Genomic DNA, 12,788 nt, shown 5'->3' with positions numbered 1-12,788 from the left:
GGGGGTTACTATCTGTAGCTCTTATCTATTGCCTCCTCATTTTCCTGTATTAGTCGAAAGTCATCGAGCTGTAGTTTCATTTACTTAACATGGTCTCTAAGGAGCTGCAGCTCGATGCAGTTAGTGCAGATGTAGTTATTGGAGACTTGAGTTCCCACATCTCACACAAAAAACATGCCACTAACTCAGGACCCGTTCTCAGTGCACTTGCTATATCTGATAGACAAGGAATAAGAAACTTGGAACCTGTGCCAGTTGAGCCAGAGCCTCCCATTCCAAAACTGGCTTCATTGTTTACACCTTTGTTTTTCTTTTTTTTCTTTCTTTATTTCTTTATAAAATTCACTCCTGACGAGACTTGTCCTTTTCAAATGGTTCCCGCCTTGCAACAATCTTTCTGCCCCCTCTGCACTCTCACTTTGTTTTCATCACCTTTTTTCTTTCTGAAATTTTGCCTTTATTACCCTACCATTAACTGGTGCTAAATTGAGTGCTGTTCTTAATTTTAGAGTTGTACAACGCAGAAGTAGGTCCTACAGCCCATCTAGTCAATGCTGAGACTATTTAGAGTGCCTACTCGTATTGACCTGCCTAAGAAAAGCCCTCCGTACCCCTACTATCCATGTACTTATCCAAACTTCTTGTAAATGTTGAAATTGAAGTTGCATGCACCCCTTGTGCTGGCAACTCATTCCACACTTTCACGACCTTCTGAATGAAAAAGTTTCTCCTCATGTTCCCCTTAAACATCTCACCTTTCATCCTTAACCCATCTCCCATTGTATTCCCATTCAATCTCAGTGGAAAAAGCCTGCTTTCATTTACCCTATCTCTATCCTCATAATTTTATATACCTCTATCAAATCTCCTCTCAATCTTCTACATTCTAAAGAATATAGCCCTAACCTACTCATCTTTCCTTATAACGCAGGTCCTCCAAAATTTCCTTGTAAGTTTCCTCTGTATTCTTTCAACCTTGTTTACATCTTTCCTGTAGGTAGGTGACTAAAACTGCATACAATACTTCACATTATGCCTCACCAATGTCTTGTACAATTTCAACATAACTTCCCATCTCCTGTACTCAGTACATTGATTTATGAAGGCCAGTGTGCCATAAACTTTCTTGATGACCCTATTTACCTGTGATGCCACTTTCAACAAATTATGTTCTTATATTCCCTGATCCCTTTGTTCTACCACACTTCTCAGTGCCCTACCATTCACTGTGTATGACCTACCCTGGTTGGTCCTGCCGAAGCACAAACCACACACTTGTCTGCATTAAATTTCATCGGCCATTTTTCAGTTGATGCAGATCTCTCTAAGCCCTGATAACTTTCCTTGCTGTCCACTACACCCCCAATGTGTCATCTGCAAATTTGCTGATCCAGTTAAACACATTATCATCCAGACCATTGATTATAGATGACAAACAACAAAGGACCCAGCACTGATTCCTATGGCACACCACTAGTCACAGCCTCCTGTCAGAGAGGCAACCTCTACTATCACTCTCTGGCTTCTCCCACAAAGCCAATGTCCAATTCAATTTACTACCTCATCCTGAATGCCAAGTCCTTGACCAGCCTCCCATGTGGGACCCTGTCAGATGTCCATGTAGACAACATCTACTCTCTTGCCTCATCCACTTTCCTGGTAACTTCCTTGGGAAAAAAAACTATAAGATTGGATAGACAATGACCTACCATGTATACCATGGTACACCATGGACCTACAAAGCTATGTGGTCCATTCCTAATCAGTCCCTGTCTATCCAAATACTTGTGAAGGACCGGATATACAATACCTTCCAATAGTTTTCCCACTAGTGATGTCAGGCTCACCAGCCTTTAATTTCCTGACTTATTCTAAGAACTTTCTTAAAACAGCGGAACAACATTGGCTGTCCTCCAATCCTGTGGTACCTCTCCTGACACTAAGGATGATTTAAATATCTCTGCTAGGGTCTCAGCAGTTACTGCATTTGCCTCCCGTAGAGTCAGAGGGAACACCTTGTCAGGCTCTGTGGATTTAGCTACCCTGATTTGCCTCAGGATAGCAAACATCTCCACTGTAATCTGTACAGGGTCTGTGAAGTGGATGCCACTTTACCTCACTTCTGTAGATTCTGTGTCCAACTTCTGAGTAAATGCAAACAATTGTGATTTAGCACAATTGTGAGTTAGCACTACAGTAGTGTAGTGGTTAGCACAATGCTGTACAGTACCAGTGACCCAGGATTCAATTCCTGCCGCTGCCTGGAAGGAGTTTGTATGTTCTGCCTGTGACCATGTAGGTTTCCTCTGGGTGCTCTGGTTTTCTGCCACAGTCCAAAAACATACTGGTTGGCAGGTTAATTGGTCATTGTAAATTGTCCTGTGATTAGGCTAGGATTAAATGGGGGGGGGGGTGTAATTGCAGAGTGGTGTGGCTCAAAGCGAAGGAAGGGCCTATTCCACGCTGTCTCAAATAAATAAGTAAAATATTTTGTTTCAATACCATATTGTTGAAGTCCTGATTAAGATAGTTAGTGTGATATCTCTGAAGTTAATGTTGCTATTTTCAAAATCATTCTTAAAACCCTTTCTTCAAATCATTTGCATTGTTCTCAATGTTGTGTTTTAATGCATCTTCTTGTATGCCCCTGGGTTTTCAAATTCCTTAAAGTTTTCACTTGGTTTTATTTTGTTCTGTGTTTCCCTTTCTCCCTTTGTGCCTTTTGAATATGCCCATTCCTTGAATGGCTCCATATAACAACCACAGTTGTTATAACACTCCCATTATTTCACAGTTAGGGAAAAGGGAGCTATTGCATCATTCAAGGGTATTGTGAGTTTTAGAATCAAGGCAATTAGTTGGATGCATTTATTTGAATGTTCAAGAACTGAAAAGATTTCTCTTGTTCCAGTGTCTCATTGAGCATTTTTTTATGCTGAGCAATTTCACCAATGCCTGGTTTAAGAAAAATATTTGGCCAAGGATGCAGTAAATCTCTTATAGGTTAATTTGTATCTTTCATTATTATATTGAGCTGCACCTTAACTTCAACTGTAACAAAAATGATTGAGTAAATTTTATCTTTTGGTCTAGCAAGTCTATGGACCGAGAAAGCAAACTGATCATCAGAGATGTGCAAAGAATTGGTGGGATTGCTGTGGATTGGATATATGGCCACATTTACTGGACTGAATCTGAAGTCAGGATGCTATCTTTTGCTACTCTGGATGGATTGACAAGGAAAACATTATTCAGTGAGAATCTAGTAAAGCCTGCAGCTGTGGTGGTTGACCCATACTCGGGGTATGTCTGGTGGCACATCAAACAATAATTATCTCTTATACACTTGATAAGAATTTTGAGCAGATTGGCATAAGCCAATTCAATTAATCATGGAATTTGTTTCTCCAGGCAGAAATTCTGGGCACTACTTTGAATTTGTTTGTCTACTTTCTTCCATAGTAGAAATATGATATAATAGTATATAATGTCATTTATCTAAAAATTCAGAAATATTTGAGTTACCCCCAAATGCACTGTTAAATGGCAGGGAATGAGAAGCAGAAATCTGGATATGGACACTGCTTCACAATTTACATTTATTATTTACACCTTCGAATCAAGAGTACAACTTAATTTGTGCATGATACCAAATTTGTGTTGGGGGTGTGGGGGAGGGTGATCAGTATCATTGGAGAGTACCAACAAATCTCAGGAAGACATAAGTAAATCTAGAAATGGCAGATGAATTTTGTGCAGTACATTTTTCAACATATTACAGAGGTAAGAATAACGAGGCCACTTGGTATTCATGAGGGGAGATTCTAGATGGGGTAGATAAACAAAGGGATCTCAAGAACAAATACACCAATTGCTGAAGGTTGTACTTCAATTCAGCAAGATCTCAAAGACTGACCAAGTTCTAGAGTTCATTTCAAGAGGGATAAAGTCAAAAGCAAGGAAGTTAAACTAAACTTATTGTGAATTATGATTAGGACATAAATGATTAGAATGGTGCACAGTTCTAATCACCATAAAGAATGTAGCAACATCGAAGAGGGTGCAGAAGAGACTCACAGGATGACAGCAGAAATGAGAAAATTTACGTTGTCAGAAAATGATGAGTAGACTTGAAAAGTTGATGTGTTTTCTAGTAGTGTTCTTTATCTTTATACAATAGTTTGGATAAAGTGATACCTGGAGAAAGCTTGCTTTTATTGTACTGGGAAGAATGCAACTAGAAGCCAATATTATAACAAAATATCGGAAACAGTTTTAAAAGCGAGAGAATATAAAGATGAAGATTAGCTTTATTTGTCACGTACGTGGAAATGTATAGTGAAATGTGTCCTTTGCATCAAATCCGTCAGGATTGTCCTTGCGCTTCTGGCACAAACATAATTCACTAATCCTAACTATGGCACAGAAACAGGCAGTTCAGCCAAACCATTAATTTTCCTACTCCCATCAACCTGCACCCAGATCATAACCCACCCACTCATCCATGTACCGATCCAAATTTCTCTTAAATGTTAAATCCACCACCACCAGCTTGTTTCACTCTCTGAGCGAAGAAGTTTTACTTCATGTTCCCCTTAAACATTTTAACTTCCACGCTAAACCCATGAGCTCCAGTTGTCGTTTCATTGAGGTTCTTGATTGGACATGGTATCAAAGGTTAAGGGGAGAAGGCTGGGAACTGGGATTGAGAAGGAAAAAAAGCTGAGAACTGGGGTTGAGGAGGGAAAAAAAGGATCAGCCATGATTGAATGGCGCAGCAGACTCGATGGGCCAGATGGCCTAATTCTGCTCCTATGTATTACGAAGCCTCTAGAAAAAAACCTGTTTGCAGTTACCCTATCTATACCCCTCATAATTTTGTATACCTCTATCAAATCTTCCCCCTTTCAATCTTCTACATTCTAGGGAATAAAATCTTAACCTATTCAACCCTATAACTCAGGTCCTCAAGTCCCGGCAACAACCTTGTAAATTTTCTATGTATTCTTTCGATCTTATTAACAACCTTCTTGAAGGTAGGTGACCAAAACTGCACATAATATTCCTAATTTGGCCTCACCAAAGTCTTATACATTTTGACATAACATCCCAACTCCTGTCCTCAATACATTGATTTATGAAGGCCAGTATGCCAAATGCTTTCTTTTTGACCCTATCTACCTGTGACACCACTTTCAAGGAATTATGGATCTCACACTCCTCAGTGCCCTACCACTCACCATGTAAGACCTACCCTGATTAGTCCTCCCAAAGTGCAGAACTTCACACTTGCCTGCATTAAATTCCATTCCATTTTTCCAGCTGATCCACATCTAGCTGCAAGCTTTGTTGTTCGCTACATCCCTAATCTTGATGTCATCTGCAAATTTGCTGATCCAGATTGTTAATATAGATGGCAAAAAATAATGGACACAGACTTCCAGTCAGAGAGGCAATCATCTACTACCTCTCTCTGGGGGCTTTTCCCAGAAAGACAATGTTTAATCTAATTTACTATCTCACCTTGAATGCCAAGTGACAACCTTCCTGACCAACCTTCCATGCAGGACCTTCTCATAGGCCTTCTTGAAGTTCATGTAGACAACATCTACCTTTTTAGCTTCATCAACTTTCCTGGTAACTTCCTCAAAAAACTCTTAAGATTGGATAGACAAAGACCTACCACATACAAAGCCATATAGACCATCCCTAATCAGTCCATGTTTATTCAAATACTTGTACATCTATCTGGTCCTTTAGAATACCTTCCATTAACTTTCCCACTAGGGATGCAAGTCTGTATCTCTCTGACTTATTCTAAGAGCTTTTCTTAAACAACAAAACAACATTAGCTATCTTTCGGAGCTCCAGCACCTCAGCTGTAGCTAAGTAAATATCTCTGCTCGGGCCCCTGCACTAGCCTCCCAGAGGTTCTGAGGGAACACCTTGTGAGGCCCGGGGATTTATCCACCCCAATTTTCCTCAAGACTGCAAACACCACCTCCTCTAATCTGCATATGGTTCATGACCGTGCTGCTGCTCTGCCTCTCTTCTATAGACACTGTCCATCTCACGAGTAAATACAGATACAAAAAATTCCATTTAAGATCTTCCCTCATCTCATTGGTTCCACACAGAGAATACTGCCTTGATCTTCCAGAGGACCAATTTTGTTCCTTGCTGTCCTTTTGCTCTTAATATATCTGTGGAAAGCCTTGAGATTCTCCATCATCTTGTCTGCTTCAGCAACCTCATGCTGCCTTTTAGCCCACCTGATTTCCTGAAGTGTTCTTTTGCATTTCGTATATTCGTCACATACCTTATACTCGTTCTATCTGCTATGCAGCTCCTTTTATCTTAATGAGAGCCTCAATATCTCTTGAAACCAAGGTTCCCTCAGCTTTTATTCTGACAGGAACATACAAACTCTGTACTCCCAAAATTTAACTTTTCAAGGCCTCCCATGTACCGAGTACATCTTTGCCAAAAAACTATCTGTCCCTATCCACACTTGCCAGATCCGTTCTGATACCATCAAAATTGGTCTTTCTCCAATTTAGAATCTCAACGCAAGAACCAGGCCTATCCTTTTCCAGTATCTTGAAACTAATGGCATTGTGATCACAAGATGCAAAGTGTTTCCCTACACAATCTTCTGTCACCTGTCCTGTCTCATTCTCTACTATGAGTTCTAGTATCACACTCTCTCCAGTTGGGACTTGTATGGACTGATTAATGAAACTTCCACGAACACACTTTACAAACTCTTTCCCATCCAGCCCTTTTACAGTATGGGTGTCCCAGTCAATATGTTGAAAGTTTAAAATTACCTACCATCACAAGTTTGTTTCACTGTTATTTCTCTACAAGTTTGCTCCTCTAAATCCTGCAGACTGTTGGGTGGTCTATAATATGATATAATCCCATTAATGTGGTCATACCTTTCTTATTTACAGTTCTATCCAGAAAGCCTAACCAGGCAAGCTCTCCAGGATGTCCTGGCTCAGCACAGCCAGACATTTTTCCTGACTATCAATGCTACCCTACTCCCTTTAATCTGTGCCCTTTATAGAACCATAGAACATTACAGCAAAGAAATAGGCCTTTTGGCCCTTCTTGACTGTGCCAAACCATTTTTCTGCCTTGTCCCACTGACCTGCACCTGGCCCATATCCCTCCATACCCCTCTCATCCATGTACCTGTCCAAGTTTTTCTTAAATGTTAAAAGTGAGCCTGTATTTACCACTTCATCTGGCAGCTCATTCCACACTCCCACCACTCTCTGTGTGAAGAAGCCCTCCCTAATATTCCCTATAAACTTTCCCCCCTTCACTCTTAACCTATGTCCTCTGGTTTTTTTCTCCCATAGCCTCAGTGGAAAAAGTCTGCTTGCATTCACTCTATCTATACCCGTCATAATTTTATATACTTCTATCAAGTTTCCCCTCATTCTTCTACGCTCCAGGGAATGAAGTCCTAACCTATTCAACCTTTCTCTGTAACTCAGTTTCTCAAGTCCCGGCAACATCCTTGTAAATCTTCTTTGCACTCATTCAACCTTATTAATATCCTTCCTGTAATTCGGTGACCAAAACTGCACACAATACTCCAAATTCAGCCTCACCAATGGCTTATACAACCTCACCATAACATTCCAACTCTTACACTCAATACTTTGATTTATAATGGCCAATGTACCAAAAGCTCTCTTTACTACCCTGTCTACCTGTGATGCCACTTTTAGGGACATTTGTATCTGTATTCCCAGATCCCTCTGTTCTACTGCACTCCTCAGTGCCTTACCATTTACCTTGTATGTCTACCTTGATTTTTCCTTCCAAAGTGCAATACCTCACACTTGTCTGTATTAAACTCCACCTGCCATTTTTCAGCCCATTTTTCCAGCTGGTCCAGATCCCTCTGCAAGCTTTGAAAACCTTCCTCACTGTCCACTGCACCTCCAATCTTTGTATCATCTGCAAATTTGCTGATCCAATTTACCACATTATCATTCAGATCATTGATATAGATGACAAATAACAATGGACCCAACACTGATCCCTGTGGCACACCATCTAAAACTAACTAAAACAGCGGAACTCGAACATTGAGCTGTCAGTCCTATCTCTACTGCAACCAAGTCTTACTAATGGCTACCATGTTGTAATTCCACATGCTGATCCATGCCCTAACCTTATCCACCTTTCCCTCAATACTCATAGAAACATAGACATAGAAAACCTACAGTACAATACAGGCCCTTCAGCCCATAAAGCTGTGCCGAACATGTCCTTACCTTAGAAATTACCTAGAGTTACCCATTGCCCTCTATTTTTCTAAGCTCCATGTACCTATCCAGGAGTCTTTTAAAAGACCCTATTGTGTCCGCCTCCTCCACTATCATATATAACCATGTAACAATTACAGCACGGAAACAGGCCATCTTGGTCCACCTAGTCCCACCGACCTGCACTTAGCCCATAACCCTCTGTTCCTTTCCTGTCCTTATACCTATCCAATTTTACTTTAAATGACAATATTGAACCTGCCTCTACCACTTCTACTGGAAGCTCGTTCCACACAGCTACCACTGTCCAGGTGCAGGTCAGTGGGACTAGGCAGAAAAATGGTTTGGCACAGTCAAGAAGGGCCAAAAGGCCTATTTCTGTGCTGTAATGTTCTATGGTTCTATAAAGGGCACAGATTAAAGGGGGTAGGGTAGCATTGATAGTCAGGAAAAATGTCTGGCTGTGCTGAGTCAGGACATCCTGGAGAGCTTGCCTAGTTAGGCTTTCTGGGTAGAACTGTAAAGAAATTCCCCCTCGTGTTACCCCTAAACTTTTGCCCCCTAACTCAACTCATGTCCTCTTGTTTGAATCTCCCCTACTCTCAATGGAAAAAGTCTATCCATGTCAACTCTTATCTATCCCCCTCATAATTTTAAATACCTCTATCAAGTCCCCTGTCAACCTTCTACACTCCAAAGAATAAAGACCTACTTGTTCAACCTTTCTCTGTAACTTAAGTGCTGAAACCCAGGTAATATTCTAGTAAATCTTCTCTGTACTCTCTCTATTTTGTTGACATCTTTCCTATAATTTGGTGACTAGAACTGTACACAATACTCCAGATTTGGCCTTACCAATGCCTTGTACAATTTTAACATTACATCCCAACTCCTATACTCAATGCTCTGATTTATAAAGGCACGGGTAGGCCATTCCATGCACTCACCACTCTCTGCATTTAAAAAAGAACTTAGCCCGGACTCCTTGCATTGAAATATACGCAGCTCAAAACATTAGTCCCACCATGCTCTGCTGTTGATTCCTGACATCGTATGTGGACCTAACAACATCTTTCTCCGCAACTACAGCATTAGCTATGCTCGCGCTCTGGTTCCCATCTGCTCCGACTAGTTTAAACCACCCCACCAATGCAGCATGAGCTAACTTTCCTGCTAGGATATTACTCGCCTCCAGTTCAAATGCAAGCTGTCCTTTCTGTAGATGTCCCACCTTCCTTGGAAAAGAGCCCAATGATCTAAATTGATGCCAGAAATCCTTAGCCACGTTTTAAACTCTATGATCTTCCTGTTTCTGGCCTCACTAGCATGTAGCATAGTTGGCATTGCTGAGAACAGAATCCTGGAGGTCCTGTTCTTGATCTTAGCACCAACTCCCTGAATTCACTTTGCAGGACCCATGTCATTGGTGTCGATGTGGACCATGACTTCTGGTTGCTCACCCTCCCATTTAAGAATGCTGACGATTTAATCAGAGTGATCCCTAACCATGGCACCTCAGAGGCAACATAGCATCTGGGATTTCTGTTCTCATCCACAGAACCACTTCTCTGTTCCCCTGACCAATGAACCCCCAATCACTACAGCTCACCTCATCTCTCCAGACTCAATGCCAGAAACCTGACTGCTGTGGCTTTTCTCTCCCAAGGTGGTATACTGTTGTTGAAGAGAATGGCCACAGGGATACTCTGTGTGTCCTATCTATCAACCCTTCAACCTCCAATATCTTCCAGTTCCAGCTCCAGTGTCTTAACACGGTATGTTTGAAGCTGCAGATGTCATTGTCAGGGACACTGGACGTCTCCCTATTTTTCCATGTTATGCAAGAGGAGCATTCCACTATCCTACCTGGCATCCTTACTGCTCTAAATATGCAATAAGAAAGAAAGAATAAATAATGAAAAGAAATCTGCCTACGCCTCTCCTTGCTGAAGCCTTAAGGAGCCAAAGCTTCAATTCCCCACTCTGACACTGACCCACTCTCACAGTGGCTGCACCATTTAAACCTCACTCCTTTTTATGGTCCTTGTCAAATGCCCCCGCTCACTTCTTTAAAATACATAAACCAATGTCTGCTCAGGAACTGTAACATGCAAAGTGTGTCGACTGCCTCAGCTTGGATTTTTTTTTAACTCGCTTTCGCTCTATGCAATCCAATGTCTCCTGGAGAACTGTGGCGGCAAAATGTGCTGAGTACACCTGCTCACTTTTTTTAAGGCCTCTCTCACTCAATTCAATATCTCCTCCGTGCATTGTGTATCTTTGGAATGTGAAAGGAAACTGGAACAACTGGAGGAAATCCACACAGTAACAGCGGAGAATGTGCAGACTGCTTACAGACAATGCCAGGAATTAAACCCTTGCACTGTAACCTTTGCGCTTGCTGCTACACTACCATGCTACCAGGTATTAAGGTCCATCTTTTTCATTTAAGGGATGAGCTGCCAGAAGAAATGGTTGAGGAAGGTCCTTGGGCAGGAATAGGCAAGATTTAGAGGGATATGGGTCAAACGTGGTCAAATGGGGCGAGCTTAGAATGGGAATCTAGATTGGCATGGACCAGTTAGGCTGAAGATCGTGTTTCTGTTCTCCCTCCCTCTATAAAGAGAAAATAGTTTGGATTGAAGACACTTCCATAGAAGTGGGAAGAGAAGAAAAGGTTAGTAGTTTTATGTTGGAGTGAAGGTGAGGGTTGGTTGTATTCAATTAAGGCAATATGTCTGTCGGGTAGACCAGGGTTGCTGTGGGGGTAAGGTGTTAACAGGGTAGTTAGAGGGTAAGAAAAGTGTAATGTGCTCAAGCTAGCAAGTCAGAATGAGAAAACACTGAGTCAGTGTCACAGATGCTACAGCAAAATGGTCTGTTCTGGTATACAGAGAAAGCCAGTTATCGGAATTTGGAGGACTCCATGCTGTGTCTGGAGGCTGAATGTTGCACAGACAAGGTACTGTTTTGAGTATTGCTTTATTGAGTATTGAGTACTGTTTTACTGTTACTGATATAACAGGATGCCACAGGCAGACAGGTTAGAGCATGTGTTTCACACAGTTGTATAGTACAGAAACCAGCCCTTTGGCCCACCACTTCCCTGCTGTTTGCCCATTTACACTAATTCAATTTGTCTGGAATATTGTCTGCATTTCTGGTTGCCACATCACAGGAAGGATGTGATTGCACCAGAGAAGGTGCAAAGGAGGTTCAATGTTGTACTTCCCATGGAGCAGAGATGGCAGGGTGGTGGGTGCACAATCTGATAAAGATATACAAAATTATGAGGGCCATAGGGTAGATAGTAAACCCATGGGAGAGAATATATGTTTAAGGTGATGTGTAAGATACTTAAGGGAGATCTGAAGAATTTTTTCTTTTGCTTTGAGTCTGGAACACATTGCCTCAGGAAGTGGTAGAGGCTGGTACTCAAAGTATGTAAAATGGTGTCATGGTCACAGTTAGCGCAATGTTAATACAGCTCGGAGTGTTCCAAAGTTTGGAGTACAATTCCATTCCCATTCTGTTAGGAATGTGCTTCCTCCCTGTGGGATGTGTGGCCTTTCCCCAGGTGCTCCAGTCTCCTCCCACAGTCGAAAGATGTGTTGAGTAGGTTAATTGGTTGTTGTAAATTGTCCTATGATTAGATAGGGGTTAATCGTGTTTGTTGGGGGTTTTGGGGCTATGTGGCTTGAAGAACTGGAGAAGCCTATTCTGTGCTGTATCTGTAAATGAACAAGCACCTGGACAGCATTTGAATCGCTAAGGCATAATAGATTATGGACCTAATAGTGGTAAATGAGATTGGTATAGTTAAGACTCGATGGTCAACATGAACTGAGAATAAGGATCATAGAATAAGTAGATGGTTCCTGTTAAAGTCCATTTATATTTTACTTTGCCTTTTGTTAATGTTGCTGGAGATCGGGTATAAAGCAATGTCTCCATCCACTGACTGGTCCTGACTGAAAAATCTATACTCGGACCTCTAACAAAGTTTTACTTCAGCTACACGATGCAGCATCTAGATGTTAGAAGGCCACCTTTGATATTTCCAATTTCCAAATTATCTCCTCCTTTCTGTAGAATGAGGAAGTAAGCTCTTTTGGTTAGTTCATTATGTTTTTGTTTTGAAGAATTGCAAGTTAGCGATGTGATAGCTTTACATAATGTAGATTGTACTTAAGCCTCTTAATTTTTTTAAATTTGAATCTCAAACTGATTTGATTGACTGCTATTATTTTTTAAAATTTTGTGCTTCTCTGAATTACAGTGTCGTGTACTGGGCCGATGTGGGAAAGCCAGCAAAAATTGAAAGGGCTGGAATGGATGGAGTTGGCCGAAGCACTCTGGTCAGCATTGGGATTGAGAAACCTACAGGGCTTTCACTGGGTGAGAGTAAATACCTACCTATGCCTCAGTTAGGGTCTGTTGTTGCAGAGTAAGGGTGGACCTTTCAATAGAAAAACTTGTCCTCATTTCTACCCTCATGGG

The 12,788-nt window shown here is 41.4% G+C and overlaps 1 protein-coding gene across 1 annotated transcript in view; it reads left to right on the top strand.

The window, feature by feature from the left end:
- Positions 1–12,788, top strand: part of LOC140740053 (very low-density lipoprotein receptor-like) — a 102,998-nt gene that overhangs the window by 22,235 nt on the left and 67,975 nt on the right. The window contains exons 5-6 of the mRNA XM_073068891.1: positions 3,094–3,303; positions 12,568–12,686. Coding sequence (XP_072924992.1) covers positions 3,094–3,303; positions 12,568–12,686 — 329 coding nt within the window. The remainder of the gene's footprint in view (positions 1–3,093; positions 3,304–12,567; positions 12,687–12,788) is intronic.

The sequence above is a fragment of the Hemitrygon akajei genome, chromosome 16 (assembly GCF_048418815.1).
Source record: "Hemitrygon akajei chromosome 16, sHemAka1.3, whole genome shotgun sequence".
Classification (NCBI taxonomy): Eukaryota; Metazoa; Chordata; class Chondrichthyes; order Myliobatiformes; family Dasyatidae; genus Hemitrygon; species Hemitrygon akajei.
This window is presented reverse-complemented; position numbering and strand designations above follow the sequence as displayed.